Raw genomic sequence first — 18,812 nt, forward strand, 5'->3', positions numbered from 1 at the left:
GGTGCCCAGGTCAGAGCGCCCCTGCCTGACCTCGACTGGCCTCCCTCCTCCCTGCTGGGGCCCCTCTCCGGACTCAGGAGGCGGCTTCCCCTGTGAGCCCCCTGCCAGGCGGGGGGCAACCTCTCCTGGCCCAGGCCCCACACTGGCTCCCGTGCTGCCCCGCACTCAGCAGCCACCACGCTCAGTGGAGCGCGAGGAGTGTCTGAGGCCCTAGGGCCAGTGGTCGGCAAACTCATTAGTCAACAGAGCCAAATATCAACAGAACAACGACTGAAATTTCTTCTGAGAGCCAAATTTTTTAAACTATATAGGTAGGTACATTGTTATTAACTTCATTAGGGCCTAAGCCGGCCTTTGCTAAAAACGTCCTCAATCTGATTGAGGTACATTCACTGAGGTCGACCCCTTCCAACTCTCCCATCCACACCCGTCTCGTATACTTGTTTCAGATAGAAGAGTGTACCTCAAAACAATGTACCTCCCCTGCGCTGCGTCTCTCGTCGACCGACCCACTGACGGACCAACAACCCCCACTTCTAACGCCACTTCTTCAAAATAGACACGCCCAGGCCGAAAACCGACTTCTGCGCATGGGCCACGAAGTTTCAATCGCACTGTACGCGCACGCCTGCACGTGGTATTTTGTGGAAGAGCCACACTCAAGGGGCCAAAGAGCTGCACGTGGCTCGCGAGCTGCGGTTTGCCGACCACTGCCCTCGACCAACAACCCCTACTTCTAACGCCACTTCTTCAACATAGACGCGCCCAGGCCGAAAACCGACTTCTGCGCATGGGCCACGAAGTTTCAATCGCACTGTACGCGCACGCCTGCACGTGGTATTTTGTGGAAGAGCCACACTCAAGGGGCCAAAGAGCTGCACGTGGCTCGCGAGCTGCGGTTTGCCGACCACTGCCCTAGGGGATGAGCGGGGACAGGACGGTGGGCACAATGTCCCCATTTCAAGGACTCGGAGCTGAAGGACAGCCTCAGGGAGCCCTGCAGTGGGTGGAGGAGTGGCTTCTGTCTGTCTGTCTGTCTCCCTGTGTAGGCCTCTGGCTTTGCCATGTGCTGTGCCCGGAGGCCAATCAAGTCTTCACTGCTCAGCCCTGGCTCCCCCCACCCTGCCTGCTGCCGGCTCCTGAGGGACCCCCTGTTCCCAACTTTTGCTTCCACAGCCTCCTTGGGACCTGCCTTCTGGAAGCGCCCTCACACCTCAGCCTTTTGGCCGAGCTGTCCTGGGGCCCTGGCCTGTCCCGCTGACCTCCCTCCCACGAGGCACGTGGTCGTTGGCTGGGTCTGAGGCCCACGCACCCCGCCCGCAGGCCACATGGCCCCCAGCTGGGCGATCACAGGCCTGCTGTCCAGCCCTGGCTATCGGGGTGTGCCTACCGCCCTCCAGGAAGGGCAGTGCGCACCCCAGCAGGGAGAGGTGATGGATGTCACTGCCCTGCTCCTTTCAATGGCTGAGACCACAGACTGCTCTGCTGTAACTTCCTGTGGGGGCAGGGCCTTCCCACCCAGGCTGCGCCAGTCACCAGCCTGTGAGGGCTTCCGCCTGGGGAGGAGGTGTGGGAGCGGAGCCCCCAGGGTGACCCTCCCTCAGCCCAGGCGAGGCCCCTGGAAGTGGAGGAATGGAGGATGTGGCCCGGCCTGCTCCTCGGGGACTTAGCAGAACCAGCTGGAGTGGGAGGGAGCGAGGGAGGGAAGACAGTGGGAGAGGGGAAGTGGGGGAAATGTCTTTTTTGGAACCAAATGATTAAGCTGGTGCCTGAGTCACTGTGACACCGTTATCTGTCGAGGGCCGTGCAGCGGGGACGCAGGGGAGCCACCCGCGGTGCTGAGGTCAGCGCAGGGCGGGCACTCACTGATCTCCTCCACGATCTTCAGGAGCACCCCGCCGATGTGCGACTCCCCCGTGACCCGGAGGGTGACCGACTCAGCCTCGGGATCCTCCTCTCCCACAAACACCCGCAGCTCCCAGGACGAGTCGATGTAGTCCCCGGTGGCCGTCTTCATGCCCGCCATGGCTGCGGTGGCTCTACAGCGGGTGGGGAGGAAGCAAAGTGGGCAAGGCGCTGGGCCTGGTAGGCTGCCTGGGTTCAAGTTGAAGAGGCCCCACGGTGCCCTGGACAGGTGTGTGTGTGTGTGTGTGTGTGTGTATGTGTGTGTGTGTGGGTAACCCGCAGGCCCGTACACCATGGCAACGGCGAGACACGGAGCGCTGAGTTGTTCCAGGCAAACCTCAGACCTTCTCGCCATCACCATGGTTAAGCTGCAAGGACCCTCGGAGACCATGTTGTCCAACCCACTCCCATCTTACAGATGGGAAGATGGAGGCCCAGTAAAGAGTAAGAAGGGGCTCACTCAAGATGGCAGAGCTGGCACAACCTCCATCTGCTTTCCCAGTTCACACTCACCCCAAGCCCACACGGGCAAGCTGCCACCCTGGAGATGGTTGGAAACCCAGGTCAGAGAATAATTCCAGTCCTGGCCCGAAGGTGAGATCCGAACATCCCAGCCCAGCCCACCTCCCGGAAAGTGAGGGCTGCGGCCTGGAGAAGGCCATGGGCCGGGGCTGGGCAGGAGGGCGGGGAGGAGGACGGCGGGTGGGGGGGTGGTGGGGGAGGGAGGAGAGGGGGCCATCCTGCCTTGTCTGCAAGGGGCTGGGGCTGCAGGCGGAGCGTTGGAGTGTGAGCCAGCCCTGGCCTCAGCCCGCACACCTGCCGGCGACTGGGTGCCTCCTTCTCCTCGCTTTCTCTTTGGCGCTTCCTTCAGAGGGCAGCCCTGGCCTCTTCGCAGGGCGGGCTCAGCCCCTCCCCAGGGCGGGCTGGCGGCTCTGGGTTCAGGAAGCAAACTGCCAGCCACTGCTGAGGGCTACAGGGTGGCCCCGCCTTGGCTCCGAGTGAGCACAGGAAGCGAGCGAGGAGCGAGGCTGGTGGACCCAACGCCGCAAAAGGGTCCCCTCACGGGGAGGGTTGCTCTGTTCTAGAGAAGCCATCCATTTGTGCTCATGGCCAGGCCCCTGCTGGAAGGGCCCAGCTTGTCCTGCCTGCAAGGGGCTGGGGCTGCAGGTGGGGGGTTGGCCTGTGACCTAGTCCTGCCTCAGCCCGAACACCTGCTGGCAAGTGGGTGCCTCCTTCTCCACCCCCTTCTCTGTGGCGCTTCCTTCAGAGGGCAGCCGTCAGGGGGCGGGTGCCATGGAGAGGCATGGAAGTGAAAGGATTGGATCCAGGTTTAGGGCTTGGCGGGTCAAGTCAGCCCAAGACTCAATGTCCCTTATCACCACAAGGGCACTGGAAGAAGGCCTGGGGGAAAACAACGTCCTTGTCTTTCCTGTCCCCAGGAAGGGTCAGAGCTGCTCTGGGAAACAGCTGAACAGACTGGCCCATCATTCACATCCTCCCTGCCCCAGGTGCTCCCCTCCCACCCCAGTTCCCGGAGGCTCACTCCCCTCAAGCTCCTCCCCAAAGGTGACCTCAGGGTCCCTGAAGCCCAACCTCTTCCCACCCAGCCTTGCACTGGGATGGGAGCTTTGGGAGAGCCGAGCTGTGCTGCTAGAACTTGGCCTCTCCAGCTTAGGGCTGGAGGGAACTGAACCTGCGGAGATAGTAGCACCGAAGATGCAGACTCCCTGAGGACAGGCGTTCTGGCGGGACTCCCAGGGGAAAGCCATTTTATGCAAAGTCAAGGCAGTAGGAAGTACAGCCAGCTGCTGGCCTCAGCTGTTCCTAGCCCAGAAAGCTGCTCTTGGAGCAAAAGAGGAAGTTTTACTCCTGCCCCAGAAGCAGTCTCAGTCCAAGAGATGTTTAAAAATAGTCTGTTGTGACCATGGACAAGTGAACTAAAACCTACTACTTTAAGCCCAGTTGAGAGCAGTGAGCTATTTTTTAAACATATATTTTTATTGATTTCAGAGAGAGAGAGGGAGAGCTAGAAACATCCATGATGAGAGAATCTTTGATTGGCTGCCTCCTGCACACCCCCTACTGGGAATCAAGCCCCACCTGGGCATGTGACCTGATCGGGAATTGAACTGGGACCTCCTGGTTTACAGGTTGATGCTCAACCACTGAGCCACGCCAGCTGGACTCACCATTGATGTTTCTATCTCTCCCTTCCGCTCTCTAAAGTCAATACAAACATAAAAAACAAAACCTAAAACTAACATGTAGCTTCTGACACACCTGTTCTCCCCAAACAAGTCCAAGCAAGTCTCGCAATGGAGGTAGTTTTGGTTCGCGGGTGGAAGAGTGTTGTCTGGACCTGGCCACCGAGTAGGGTGACTCCAAGCTCCCTTTCAGCTGTTCACTGAGTGACAGCACCACCTAGTGACCAGCTCGGCAAAGCAGTGGGACCAAGGCAAGCTCACACTGACCCACGTTAGAAAAAGGCCCTGGTCCTGTCATCAATTCACACACGTCTCCCCATCCAGGTTGACGCCGGAGGACAGCCACTTAAAGACTTTTGTTTTTATTTAATGATTGATTTTTAAAGATGTTGATTTGTTGTTCCACTTATTTATTCATTCATTGGTTCTATTTTTTTTAAACACATTTTTGATTTCAGAGAAAGAGGGAGAAACATCAATGATGAGAATCACTGATCGGCTGCCTCCTGCACGCCCCCTACTGGGGATTGATCCCACAACCTGGGCATGTGATTTTGACTAGAATTGAAGTTGGGACCCTTCAGTCCGCAGGTTGACACTATCCAGAGCCAAACCGGCCAGGGCTCATTGGTTGATTCTTGTATGTGCCCTGACCAAGGATCAAACTCGCCACCCCGGTCCATCAGGACGATGCTCTCACCAACTGAGCTGCCTGGCCAGGGCCCACTGGGAAGTCTTTTGGCAGAAAAATTACTCCAGGACATCACAAGGCATAACCACGCCTGACTGGCTTGTTTTATTGGAGAAGGGGACTCGGGGTTAACAATGTGAAGACAGCTGGGACCTGAGGTTGGGAAAAATACCCTCCCTTCCCCATTCATGCCCACTGCCCCAAATAAAAAATAACCAACTATGGGAGGGCAGCTGAGACAGCGACTGGGGACAGGGAACAGACATGGAACTCAAGGGCAGCGGAAGAGACCATGCATGTGCTGGGAGGTCCCAGAGGCAGCGGCTATAGAGTAACGTGGGTACAAGTCTCTGTATCTTCCGCACAGGTCTGTATAAATATATAGAGATAAGATGTTTGCTTTCCCCCTTCTCTCCCTTCTGCTCCGTGCTGCTTGCTGCGGTCCTAGCTCCTCTTTCCACACGAGGACAGAGGGAAGAGGGATGATGAGCAAGTCATCACCGAATGGCGATCAGACCCACATCCATCAGCTTCTGGATCTTCTGTGCGATCACAGGATTCTTTAAGTGTCTAATGAAGAAGAGACAAAGCTTGAAATGAGACTTAACATAAGAGAAGTCTTACTTGTTCTTGGAGCAAGCCCCAGTGCACACCCCTTAGAAGGTATCGACCGGAGGTTCTGGCAGGAGAACTGCAGAGGCCTTCACTGCTTGCTATGCAGTCAGAACGTGGCCAGTCCCACTTTATGGGGACAGCTTTAAATGGAGACCATTCTCCCAGCAGAATTGGTCTTTCCAATGAACTATTTAAGCTACCATGACTAACAAGAAGAGGAAGCCCTTCCAGTCCACCTTTAAACTGCCAACCTTTAAAATTTCAAGTAAGAATCACACAATAAATACTCCAACCAGGCTGATCCCATGTGTCCCCAACCTCACGCACGGCCACTGGTTTATCCTTCAAGGCCATCTCCCCAACTCCACTCACTCGCTAAGTGCCTGAGGGTCCTTCTGCATCTGTTCCAGGATGAGCCGCATGGCTGGGTCACTCATGATCTGCTGCACCTCAGGGTCGGCCATGGCCCGTCGCTTCACATCTTCGGGGCTGTCGTGTCGGTTGTACTGGGCCATCATACAGCGTTGGTAACCATCTGCTGCCTCCTGCATTCCAGCAAAGCCAAAGGGGGAGGGTGTTAGCACAACCTACCTCACTGCTTCAGTAGGTAACTGAGAAGGGCTGAGACACACACACACACAATCAGGCGAGAGGCAAGGATCAGTGAATGACCACGGAAAGACCCGAAGGAGAAGCGGGGGCAGGGGAGAGCTTCCTGGAAGCCAGAAGCAGCCCACCTTACAGTTGGAGTCCAGCTCTAGTGCCTTCTGGTAGACATCCATCGCTTTTGTGTAATCCTTCATTGCTTCTAGGGCAGCTGCCTTCCGTGTATAACCCTTGACTGCAGACAGAAATGGGAAAGGTGAGGCCTTACCCAAAATGCAGCTCCCAGGGCTGCTTCTCTCAGCCCTTCAAGAGCGCCAATGCCCCTCACGCCCTGATGCTAGCTGCGAGGACACCCAGGCATGTTCTCGCCTTTCAATCTTTTGACCAGGATAAAGGGATGGGAAGAGGCAGCATAAAGGCACTTACTGAAGGATGGCTCTAGCTGGATACATTCCTCACAGTCCTAGGAAGAAGAGGCAAAAGGAATTAGGCTCACTCCTTTCATGAGCTACTTTAAGTCAGACTGCTCCTTTGGAATGACAAACTGGTCCATCACTCAGAGCCCTTACAAAGGATTCTACTTTTGCTTCTAGTGCTCCTGTCAATCCTGGCATCTGGGTGGATTTAACAGCAGCCACAGCAGAAGGAAGGCAGAGGAGTGAGTTAAGCAACACCACAAGGAACAACAAGTCCACGTTAGGGAGCATCCCATCCAAGTGGCCTGGACTTTTCAAAAGGCTGATGACTAAGCGTGCACGCACGCACACACACACACACACACAGCCCTGGCCGTTTGAGTGGTTAGAATGTCAGACGTGCACCGAAGGGTCACGAGTTCGAGTCCTAGTCAAGGACATGTATCTGGGTGGCAGGTTCACTCCCTGGTCCTGGTCGGGATATGTGTGGGAGGCAGCCAATCAATGTGTCTCTCTCACATCGCTGTTTATCTCTGCCTCTCCCCACCCCCTCCCCTCCACTCTCTCTAAAAATCAATGGGTCCGGCCAGTGTGGCTCATTAGTTGAGCGTTGACCTATGAACCAGGAGGTCACAGTTTGATTCCCAGTCAGGGCACATGCCCAGGTTGCAGGCTTGATCCCCAGTGTGCGATGTGCAGGAGGCAGCCAATCAATGATTCTCTCTCATCATTGATGTTTCTATCTCTCTAGCCCCTCCCTTCTCTGAAATCAATAAAAATAAAAAAATAAAATCAATGGAAAAAATATCCTCTGGTGAGGATTAACAAAGCAAAACAAAACAAACACAAAAACAAACAAACACACACACACAAAAAGAAACAAAAAGCCAAAAGGTGGGGAAGCTTCCAGTTTGAGAAACTAAACAACATGACAACCACATGAAAAGCATGGGCTTTAGAAACTAAAACTTTAAAACATATTTTCAGACAAATAGAGAAATCTGAATATAGACACAGAGCAGATGACACTGCAGCCTTAGTTTTGTCATCATCAGGTGCCAGACAGTTAGGGGCGACCAGGCCAGCAGGGGGGCAGTTAGGAGGTGATCAGGCAGGCTACCAGGTAACAGACAGGCAAGTGGTTAGGAGCCAGTGGTCCCGGATTTCGAGAGGGATGCCCAGCTGCTGGTTTAGGCCCCATCCCGAAGGAATCAGGCCTAAATAGGCAGTTGGACATCCCCTGAAGGGAACCAGATTGGAGAGGGTGCAGGCTGGGCTGAGGGACAGCCCCCCCACCCCCCCGCACGATTTTGTGCACCGGGCCTCTAGTTGTTGAACATAGGTGAAGAATACACAAGTATTCTGTGTATTTTTGTTTGAAATGTACAAAATACAAAATTATGTAAAATAAGAATGTGCTACACAGTGTAGTTTTCACAGCTAGGTTTAATTCCTCCTCTTCCACCAAGAAACTTTAAGACCAGAAGTAAATCCATTCATTCTTTCCTTCCGTTTGCATGAGTGGGAAAGTACTACTGCTCCACCTCACAGGTGACTGATGTCTCTAGGCCACAGACCCAGAAGATAATGGCAGCAAAACCAAACCATCATGGACTCAGGTGTTTCCAGATAGACCACATTTTTTTACCTTCCCACAAAACGTTCCTAGATTGTCTCCTAGAGAAGTTAAAAAATAGCCAGGAGGCACAGAGCAGCTTCTGCTCAAGAGAGCAATGGGGAATAATGTCTCCACAGAGTCGTACGTATTCAAATAACTATTCTCAACGTGACTGAGAACAGCAGACCTGCTAGCTAAACATCAAAAAGTGAAGAATGGTAAAGCTGCTGTGGAAAATATGGCAGTTCTAAAAAATCAAAACACACAGAACCATCTATAATCCAGCACTTCAACTGTTAAATACGAAAGAACTGAAACTAGGAGCTTGAACAGATAGTGTACACTCATATTCATAAGAGCATTACTCACAATAGCCAAAAACGGAAACATGTATCAACAGATAAATGGATAAACAAAAGGTGGCATATACTTACAATGAAACAGTGTTCAGCCTTAAAGAGGAAAGAAATGCTGATACATTCTATAACATGAACCTTGGCGACATTATGCTAAGTGAAATAACCCAGATACAAAATAACAAATATTATTTGGTTCCAGTTACATGAAGTACCTTGAATGATCACATTCATAGAGACAGAAAGTAGAACAGTGGTTGCCAGAAGCTGGGGGAAGGGCAATGGGGAGGATGCAGAATTTCAGTTTGGGAGGATGAAGAAGGTCGGTGATGGTTGTACAACAGTGTGAATCTACTTGATGCCACTAAATTGTACACTCAAAATGTTAAAAAAAGGCAAAACGAAACAAAAACATATGTGGGGATGGGTTATGGGGAGATAAAAAAAGATCAGAGGCCAGGTTAGGTGGGAAATGATCAATCCACTTTCCCAAATACTCCCAATCACTAACAACATCACGGGCATGACCGGAAAAAGATAGGTCCTGTATGGGGATGGGCAAAAGCAGGTTGACAGTTGTTCGAAAATAACACAGTAATTAATAAATAATACAAGAATAAACCATGTTTCGCACTCACAACTATAAACTTGCTTTTGCCCACCCCTGTATTCACAAACCTCACACATACACCACCATCTTGAATCTATAATCAAAACAAGAACAGCAGCTGAAGTTGATGAAAGTGTGAAAAGAGAACACACACATTCCTACGCACAGGTCACAAAAATGGCCACTCCACAGACGCTCTCACCTTGAGTGCCAGCTGAAACTCCAGGAGTTTGGTGTAGCAGGCAGCTCGATTGCTGTACAATTTGGCATCTCGTGGGTTCCGTTTGATAGCTTCTGTGTAATGCTTCATGGCTTGGGGATAGTCCCCTGAATAAGGAAAAGAGAAACTTAAAAAAAATGTATAAAGCCTCCTGCCCCCACCAGGGCATATTTACCCTGCAGTCAGCCGAGGCCCAGAAAGCACATTTACACCACTCTCATCCAAAAGTGCCACCATCCAGGCTGCAGATACCTTTCTGGAAACATTCATTGCCTTTGTTCTTCTCCTCCAAAGCCAGGTCAGGGTTTATGTAGGCCAGCCGCTCTTGCTCCTTTAAGATTTTCTCTGCCTAAGAAAACGTAATTCTTGGAATAGTCATTTAAATTCTTAGAAACATAAATATTGGGCTTAAAAAGCCAGATTAGAATTTTAATTTTCAAAGAGTACTGCTGGCAAGATTTAATTTTTGTTTTAAGAATTTTATATCCTCATTTTTAAGGTTCATTGTGAAACAGAATGGTATTGACATACACTTGGTACAAACATATGCCCCATAGGAAAATGGTGCATGTGTTAATAGCACAAGTAATTTTCGACTAGTATTTTTGTGAATACAGTCTCCCTCCTACATAATTTATGACAACTGGCATAATATACAACACTTGGGGTATGTAAGAAAAATCTTAAGTTATACATCATTAAGTGATAGGGCAGTATCATATAATACGACTATAGACACTACTTAAAAAAATTAAGGTTCATTATTAAATGACAATAAATAAAGTAATAGATTAAGAGATAACAAAACAGCCCTTCTTCCGCACCCACCTGTTGGCATTTCTTGAGCACATCTGGTGTTCGGTGCTCTGCCAGAGACTTGTTGTAGAAATGGATGGCATCCTTGTATTTTTCTTCTTTGAAGTAGGAATTGCCAATTCGTGCGTAAGCTCTGACAAGAGGAAAAAGAACTTGCTAAGGGGAGAGCAGACACAAAGCCAGCCCCTGCAGAGAAAACACATCTACAGCCAGAAACAAGGCCCACACCACCGCTCAGGCACTGTGCCCTCCGACACCTTTTGTCTTCACTCCTGCGGCCTCCTTTCCAGCCTGCTACGGACAGATACTGGACGACAGACCGCACATTCCGTGGCCAGCAACCCTTCGCCCATGCATTTAAATGAACTCTCGGACAGTCAAACCTCTGAACCACACAAGTCCTCCAGAAGATCGAGCGTACCTGGCGATCTGTCGGTAGTCTTCCCGGTTTTCTCGCCCCACCTCAATGGCCTTCTCACAGAGCTCCCGGCACCTGCTGTAGTCGCCCTTCTCGAAGTACACGGCTGCCGGCAGGGTGGTGAAGAGGAAGAGTCAGCCCTGCCTCTCCCCGAGGGCCGCCTAACCACGCACTCGCCCCTCCTCCTGGGCCTCACCTGCTTGATTGGTCAGGTAGGTCATGTTGGTGGGGTCCAGGTCCTTGGCTCGGTCGTAGTGCTTCAAGGCCGTGTCAAAGTCTTTCTTCTTGTAGGCGTCGTTTCCCAGCTCCTTTTCTTTCAGTGCCTAGAGGAGGTACGCAAGAAGTAAGAGCCAAGCAAACCTGACCAAGACGGCAAAAAGGGCAAGAGCCTGTGACCTGCCACGGGGACTGAATGGCACCTGCTACAACCAGCTACCGGTTTTAAACAGTGAAGTACCAGCTGTTCAAATGAGAAGCTGAGTTTCATCTCTGCTTCCTCTGAAAGTCCCTTTGCCACCTACGCTCCTGGATCTTTGTCAGAAAACAGAGGGCCTCTTCAGGGAAGAGGAAAGCCCTTCAACTTGAATCGCCTTCAAAGAGGACAGCATAGTTTGTACCAGGTTTGACTGTGAGAGGCTGCACCAAGTCCAGTTTCTGCTGTGTGGCTGTCTCAGGTCTCAGTTGTCAGCGAACAGCAGCAGATGGGGTGGTGAGAGGACTAGAAAGGGCTGTACTGGTGGCACGAGTCTTCAGTACAGCTCACTTACCACCCCCACTCCACTGTAGGGCCTTTTTTCCAGCTTTGAGACGCCCCAACCAACCAATGCTTACCCAGTGAAAGATGCTAAATCTGGCAACAACCTGCTGTTCTCATTTACAAGAAGGGAAATAAAATCATTTAGGCACTTGCCTCCTACTCTGGAAGGCATGCAGCTAAGTGGACAACCTTTAATTACACACTCTGCCCAACCAGAATAAAGAAGCAGAAGCCCAAGGATTGATATAGACAACATTCTTCTGGATCGTGGCAAGGACAAGGATCTCTCACAACTTTACTGGTCTGCCCTGGTCAATATTCAAACCAGTAGAACTACGGTGGCTGTGGGACTATGAAAGGGTAGCTAGCTCCCACTGCCGTAAGTCTTTGAGATACACGATTCCTATGAAATCACTTGTACCACTTTAATAATAAGCTTAGCACACACTAAGCACTCAAAAATATACAGCCACCCAAGGTCTATAGATGTTCCCACCTGACATACCTATGTTGACTGGGTTGTTTACAACTGTATGATAGTAACGAGAGAAAAAACGAGACCTGCTTCTTGTTCTCTGGAAGATCCTCTTCCATTGGTTCTGGTTTGGTCTCCTTTTTGGGAGGAGGTGGTGGCGGAGGTGTAGCAACTTCTTCCTCATCATCCATACTGCCCAGATCAAATCCAAGGAGGACACTGAGAGTAGTCATGATCCGGGGATCTTGCAGTTTCCTAGTAGAAAACAAAAAAGGAAAAGTAACAAGCATTCTTCCCCACAACTGACCTTTAAATGACCACTTACTGCGAAAGCTCAGACTACTGTATACAAAAGCTTCTCACCCATCAAAAGAGTGCTAGATTCTGTACTTATGAGTTACAACTGGGAAATATTCAACCCTTCAAAAATCCACCTAAAATGGGGTAACGGAGGTAGATTTATTTCTTGAGTCAGCAGATATAGAACTGAGTTATGTGTATACTTCACCTGATTTCAGAAGTCAGAGGAGTTCAGAGACAGGTACTAGTGTAAGATTTACAGATACCTCTTTACACCTTACATTCTTTTTCTTTCTTTTTAAAATGTATCTTTATTGATTTCAGAGAGGAAGGGAGAGGAAGAGAAAGATGGAAACATCAATGATGAAAGAGAACCACTGATTGGCTGCCTCCTGCATGCCCCACATTGGGGATTGAGCCTGTAACCCAGTCATGTACCCTGACCAGGAATCGAACCGTGACCTCCTGGTTCATAGGTTGACGCTCATAGGTAGGTATTTTTCTTTAAAAATAAAAATAAGTATTATTTATATTTTTAGAGAGGAAGGGAGAGGAAGAGAGAAAGAAACATCCATGCGAGAGCGAGACATCTATTGACTGCCTCCTGCATCCCCCGGACCGGGAATCGAATTAGCAGCCTTTCGGTGCATGGAACAACACCCAGCCAACCGCCACACCGGCCAGGGCCTGACATTCTTTCTAACCTCGAGTTTCCATTTTGATATACCGAACAGCAGGGCTTATGTCTATGGAAAGGATATGGATGGTGTCAAGTCAGAATTGTAGGAAAGCAGTGAAGAGGCATGTGAGGGTCAGAATGAACATTCCAGATTACGCTGCTTTATGCTCTGCAACCTTTTCTAGAAATACAAACAAATGAAAAACCAACAACTCCTACTGCTCTTTGGGAGAAAAAGCAAAGGCAGAAATCCTGCAGTTGGATCAAGGGAACCCCTCCCATAGGATCCTAGGAAGAAAACAGCATGTTCACGTCCACTCCCAGAGATAAACCGCTGCCTGAACTTACGTGCCCAGATCGGACGGCTTGTTTCGCAGTTGCTCTATCAGTGCCCGGTAGGTAGGATCACTGAGCAGCGCCTTTGTCCTGGGATCGCTCTCCAACTTCTGGTACAGATTGGGCATGTTGAAAGGGTTCATGAATTTCCTCTCTGTTCCAAACAAAGTGCATCGGTTCACTCAAGTTACTATGCCCCTATAACTTACTGACACTTCAGGGGGAAAAAAGCCTCAAAATCAATCCCACTTTAAGGATAATGACTGGAAAAGGGAAAAGGACAGTGCGCATGGCGCTCACCTGCCAACCGGGCCTCCATGTTCTGTAAACCCTCTCTGAGCTGGGGATTGTTTGCTTCATGCTTTAAGCCCTCCTCATAGGTTTGCTTGGCTTCTTCAAATCGGTTCAAGAACTCAAGAGCTGCCGCTTTTCGAGAATAGCCCTTAGATCAGCACAGACAGACACAAAATTCAGTAACGGGCCACACAAAAACACTATGGGTAATGACGAACTGCATCTATGACAGTGGTCTCCTAAGATTATAGTAAGGCTAAAAAATTCCTATCACCTAGTGACATTGTAGTCATTCTAAAGCGGTAGGGCAATGCTTTGCTATTTCTTAAGTAAACTGAGTGTAGCCTAAGTGTACAGAGTTTATAAAGTCTACAGTAGTGTACAGTAGGTCCTAGGTCTTCACATCCATTCACCCTCCTGCACTGACTCACCCAGAGCAACTTCCAGTCCTGCAGGCTCCATTTGTGGGAAATGCCCTGTACAGGTGCACCATTTTTTATCTTTTCCATTCTGTTACCGTTGCCTATAGTATTCAGTACAGGAGGTTTGCAGCCTAGGAGTGCTAGACCGTACAGCCTAGCTGTGCAGGTTCGACCGTCTAAGTTTGTGTAGGTGCACTATGATGCTTGCACAACAATGAAATCAGTTAATGACTTAGTTCCCGGAATGTATCCCGGTTAAGAGATGCAAGACCAGCCTTAGTCTGTTTGGCTCAATGGATAGAGCATCCGCTTGTGGAACAAGGGCACATGCCTCAGTTGCAGGCTTCTCCCCAGCCTGGGCCCTGGTCAGGGTCCGTTCAGGAGGCAACCAATCGATACGTTTCTCCCACATCAGTATTTCTCTCTGTCTTTCCTCTCTCTTCCACCCTCTCGCTTACTCTCTGTAAAAATCAATGGAAAGATATCCTCTAAGAGGATTAAAAAAAAGGAAGATGCATGACCAGCCCAGTCGACATGGTTCAGTGGTTGAGCATCGACCTATTAACCAGGAGGTCACAGTTCAATTCTGTCGGGACACATGCCCAGGTTGTGAGCTAGATCCCCAGTGTTGGGCTTGTAGGAGGCACTGATCAATGATTCTCTCTCATCATTGATGTTTCTATCTCTCTCTCCTTCTCCCTTCCTCTCTGAAATCAATATATATTAAAAAAAAAGTGCACCACAAAAAAGCAAACAAACAAAAGAGAGATGCAAGACTGTAAAGGATACTTAAGAGGTAAATCCAGGCCGAAACCGGTTTGGCTCAGTGGATAGAGCGTCGGCCTGCGGACTGAAGGGTCCCAGGTTCGGTTCCGGTCGGGGGCATGTGCCTGGGTTGCGGGCACACCCCCAGTGGGGGATGTGCAGGAGGCAGCTGATCGATGTTTCTCTCTCATCGATGTTTCTGGCTCTCTGTGTCTCTCCCTTCCTCTCTGTAAAAAATCAATAAAATATATTAAAAAAAAAAAAGAAAGAAAAAAAAAAGAGGTAAATCCAGAAGGCGAACTCAAAAGAATCTATGAATCTATTTTACATTTCATGGAACAAAATGGGCATTCATGTGAAGGCAAAAAACAAACAAAAACCAAAACCAGGAAGAGGAGCAGGATATAACGCCATGATGGACACTTCAAGAATCCAGCCAACTATCAAAGAGGCACACCCTACCCACCCCAATTCATCTTTTTAAAAAATATATATATCTTATTAATTTTTACAGAGAGGAAGGGAGAGGGATAGAGAGTTAGAAACATCGATGAGAGAGAAACATCGATCAGTTGCTTCCTGCACGCCCCCTGTTGGGGATCGAGCCTGCAATCAAAGTACATGCCCTTGACCGGAATCGAACCTGAAACCCTTCTTCAGTCTGAGGCTGATGCTCTATCCACTGAACCAAACCTGTTAGGGCCCAATTCATCTTATAGTCCAGTGTTGCCAGTTTCTTAGGCAGCATTTTCTTTCCCAGTAGTTAAAAAAAAAAAAGACATGTCTTAACAATTCATAGTACCTCAGATGTGATGAAATATGCTATTACTCTGAGGAATATACTTTAAATGGGTAACAAACTACTATACTAGTCTATTGGGCTAGGCACTGAGCCAGGTCAGGAGGGCACGATACTTAAGAACTGCACACCAAAGGGCATTTCTGGGAAGCCCAAAGAACCCCCACCCAACCACAGCTTACCTTGCCCCAGTCAGGCTTTAAGTCAACAGTTTTGCAACCATCTTCGTAGGCCTTCTGGTAGTCGCCTTTCTTGGCGTAGGCTGCCGAGCGGTTGCTGTAGAGAACGTGGTTGTGGGGATCTAGCTTGATTGCTTCGGAATAGCACTGTAACGCATCGTTGATGTTGCCGGCACTCAGGGCCTTATTGCCCTTCTCTTTGAGCTCATTTACCTGAGGAGAAAGGGAGCCACAATACGTTTATTTAGTCCCAACACTTAGGTGCTGCTCATTCTTTGCTGCAGTTACAAACAAAGGGTTACTTTACGGATCAGAAGAGAGAAATCATAGATCAATTCATTTATACTTCCCAGCAAGGAAAAAATAACCAGGCAGAAGCCCGACACATTGCTCTCCACTAGCTCCCATGTGGATTAAGAACTCTGGCCACTCTTCTGAGTCTCTACTTCGAGCTGATGAAGCCACTCTAGGGCATACTCATGAGTTCCTGTCACGCAAAAATAAATTCAGTTGCATAGATTTCCAAAGAGTCCCAACCATAAACTGAGCACAGACCCGGTCACTCCGCACAGGAAGAGGCCATTAGGAAGGAAGTGGAGCGAGAGGGCACTAAGGCTTTAGGAGGCTTCTCCAGGAGCACTGAGATGCTCCCCATGATCAGAGAAAAATCTACACATTTCCATTTACATGTGGTAACCGATCACAACATGGTAGATCGATGCTTTGTTCTTTAATAGGTAAAGCCAGCTCCACCCCCCAACCAGGTTTTGCCATGCTTAAATATTAATATATTAAGAGGATAAAAACATGGCTGGTGGTTGAATCCCCGTCCTCTCGCACATTCAGAATGGAAGCAAAGAAGTACATTAAAGGTTTGAAAAAGTGAGTGGGCCTTGGCTTTCAGAGCAGGGGCCGAAGGAAAGGGGCTTCTCCTACAAGAAAGGGAGGGCCGCCCCTTAAAGACAAACACACCCACTAAGCTAAAGCTGTCCTTCGTTACGACGTCATTCTTTCTTTTTACCTGCCATCCACCCATGACCCAGCATACTGATGCAACGAAGAATTCTGCGAAGGGAAATGATTTTGGAACTCTGAGGCACACCAGTTGGGAACCTCCATCAGAAGGAATTTAGAGAGAACCTCAAAGTGAAAACAGGCAGGAGGCCACCAAATTTAAGCAAACAAGGGATAAAAATCTTAGAACCCAGGATGGAGGCCAAAAGTTAAACCTCAACTCAACTAGTAACAAGTAGCTAGGAGCAGCTTGATGGAGTTACTGCCTGTTCTACACACCATCATTTTCCAAATGGAGTGCTGTACTGTCAGTCAGCAAATAAAATGTATAGGTCATGATCAGCACCTGAAAAGATCAAGTGGAACAGAAAATACCAGCATGTAGCCCACATAACATTAAGTGCTGTTTTGTTAAATGCATTAAATGGCTGTATGTATGTACTGGGTTAAATGTAAAAAGAGTATCACTAGATTTTATTTGAAAGGTACTATATTTACTTAATACAAATTTGGACACTCAAATTTCCCTAAAATTGATATGTGAATCTCAAAGTTGAAAATGAAAACAAAAGGTGGAGAAGTCACATTTATTTTCAGGAATGGGTTTAGGACAATAAATTTTATTTAAAAACAAACAAACATTTTTATTGATTTCAGAGAGAAGGGAGAGAGAGAGAAACATCAATGATGAGAGAGAATTGATTGGCTGCCTCCTGCACACCCACACCGGGTATAGAGCCTGCAACCGGGGATGTGCCCTGACCGGGAATGGAAGCGGCCTCCTGGTTCTTGGGTCCTCGCTCACCCACTGAGTCAAGCCAGACAACAGTTTCTAACAACACCTGAAACTAAAATGCCAGGTCAAGCCCTGGCTGGGTAGCTCAGTTGGTTAGAGCATCATCCCAATATGCCAAGGTTGTGGGTTTGATCCCTGGTCAGGGCACATGCCAATAAAAAAAGAACATCCTGCCCTAGCCGGTTTGGCTCAGTGGATAGAGCGTCGCCCTGCGAACTGAAAGGGCCCAGGTTCAATTCTGGCCAAGGGCACATGCCCGGGTTGTGGGTTCGATCCCCGGTGGGGGACTTGCAGGAGGCAGCCAATCCATGATTCTCTCTCATCATGGATGTTTCTCTCTCTCTCTCCCTCTTCTTTCCTCTCTGAAATCAATAAACACATTAAAAAAAATACTAAAAAAAAAAAAAAAAAAGGCCAGGTCATTTGCACAATTGCCAGGGTAAATTTGTAATCCCACATTTAGTCAGACATTCATTTACATCTATCTGTACACAGACTTCTTCTGTAAATGGCAGTGATTTTATTCCCCCCCCCACCGCAAAATTCATTTTACTTTGGTAAACGCAGGGTAACGAAAACTTTTTAAAATTTAACAGAATGATGTGTTTCTCATTCCAGAAACCGCTTGTCTATACCACAGCCTACTTATTCCCAGACAGAATTTAATCACCACCAGGGTGAACAAAGTTAAACGTCTCCATTCCGCTTTAATATTCCGCTTTAATTGAGCAAAGAGACCCGAGATGTGACCGAAGGGACCACGGCTATCCTGCAGGAAAAGGTTCAGCTCCGACGATCGCACCAAAAATACGAGCCATGTCCCCCTCCGGATCCATCACTGCGGCTCAGTGACAGCTTCCGAGGGAACGTCACCTCTGTGGGCCTTTCACAACCTTCAAGCCACCGGGGATGTAACGAAGACACTGGGCGCCCCCAGCTCCAACCCGCCCCCCGCCCCCCAACGCTGAGCAGAGAGGCCAAGGACTGACTTGGTGCTGCTCATCCACAGAACCTAAATTTTCACAGCGACGCCCTCCTCCCCGTGTAATTAGAAACCGACCTTTCAGAGCTGTCTGTCCTCGGTTACTCTAGAATCACACACACAAGGGGGAAAAAAAAAAAGGCGAGGAGGGGGAGGGCCGCACATGTGTGTGAAAGCCTGGCGGGGACGCATTCGCTCCAAGGACTTTTGCGGCTCCCTCCCCTTCGCTGCATCGGGCGGAGAAGTCGGCCTGCTGCTCGTCATACCTTCACTCCTCACTCTCCCACCCGGGTTTCAGACACAGAAAAGCGGCTTATTTCCCCCAAATGGCCACTGAGCCCCTCAGCTCCTTCCAGCGTGTCCGTTCCCGCTGCCTGCATGTCCCCAAGTTAACTGTGGCCAAGTCCTGGGGGGCCCCGTGGTCGGCATCCTCTCGTCCATCCCCCAGAAGCCGAGTTCCCCGATGTGGACCCGACCCCTCGCCCGCCTCCATCCCTCCCGGAGCCCGGGCTCTACCCTCCCACCCCACGCTTAGCCCA

General features: G+C 49.5%; 2 protein-coding genes across 3 annotated transcripts in view; both read right to left on the minus strand.

Annotated features, from left to right (window-relative positions):
- FERMT3 (fermitin family member 3) overlaps positions 1–3,018 on the minus strand; it is a 12,633-nt gene extending 9,615 nt beyond the window's left edge. The window contains 2 exon segments of the mRNA XM_015568983.1: positions 1,867–2,039; positions 2,650–3,018. Of these exon segments, the coding sequence (XP_015424469.1) occupies positions 1,867–2,026 (160 nt within the window). The 5' untranslated portion in view covers positions 2,027–2,039; positions 2,650–3,018.
- Positions 3,019–4,875: 1,857 nt separating this feature from the next.
- STIP1 (stress induced phosphoprotein 1) overlaps positions 4,876–18,812 on the minus strand; it is a 23,254-nt gene continuing 9,317 nt past the window's right edge. For both annotated transcript variants that reach the window (XM_006771636.2, XM_006771635.2), the window contains exons 2-14: positions 15,485–15,694; positions 13,323–13,464; positions 13,035–13,176; positions 11,794–11,962; positions 10,672–10,798; positions 10,479–10,581; positions 10,070–10,190; positions 9,494–9,590; positions 9,224–9,348; positions 6,448–6,484; positions 6,153–6,256; positions 5,788–5,960; positions 4,876–5,370 (exon numbers count right to left, since the gene is read on the minus strand). In XM_006771636.2, coding sequence (XP_006771699.1) covers positions 5,298–5,370; positions 5,788–5,960; positions 6,153–6,256; positions 6,448–6,484; positions 9,224–9,348; positions 9,494–9,590; positions 10,070–10,190; positions 10,479–10,581; positions 10,672–10,798; positions 11,794–11,962; positions 13,035–13,176; positions 13,323–13,464; positions 15,485–15,694 — 1,623 coding nt within the window. In that variant the 3' untranslated portion in view covers positions 4,876–5,297. The remainder of the gene's footprint in view (positions 5,371–5,787; positions 5,961–6,152; positions 6,257–6,447; positions 6,485–9,223; positions 9,349–9,493; positions 9,591–10,069; positions 10,191–10,478; positions 10,582–10,671; positions 10,799–11,793; positions 11,963–13,034; positions 13,177–13,322; positions 13,465–15,484; positions 15,695–18,812) is intronic.

This window comes from Myotis davidii, unplaced genomic scaffold (assembly GCF_000327345.1).
Source record: "Myotis davidii unplaced genomic scaffold, ASM32734v1 scaffold425, whole genome shotgun sequence".
NCBI classification, from domain to species: Eukaryota; Metazoa; Chordata; class Mammalia; order Chiroptera; family Vespertilionidae; genus Myotis; species Myotis davidii.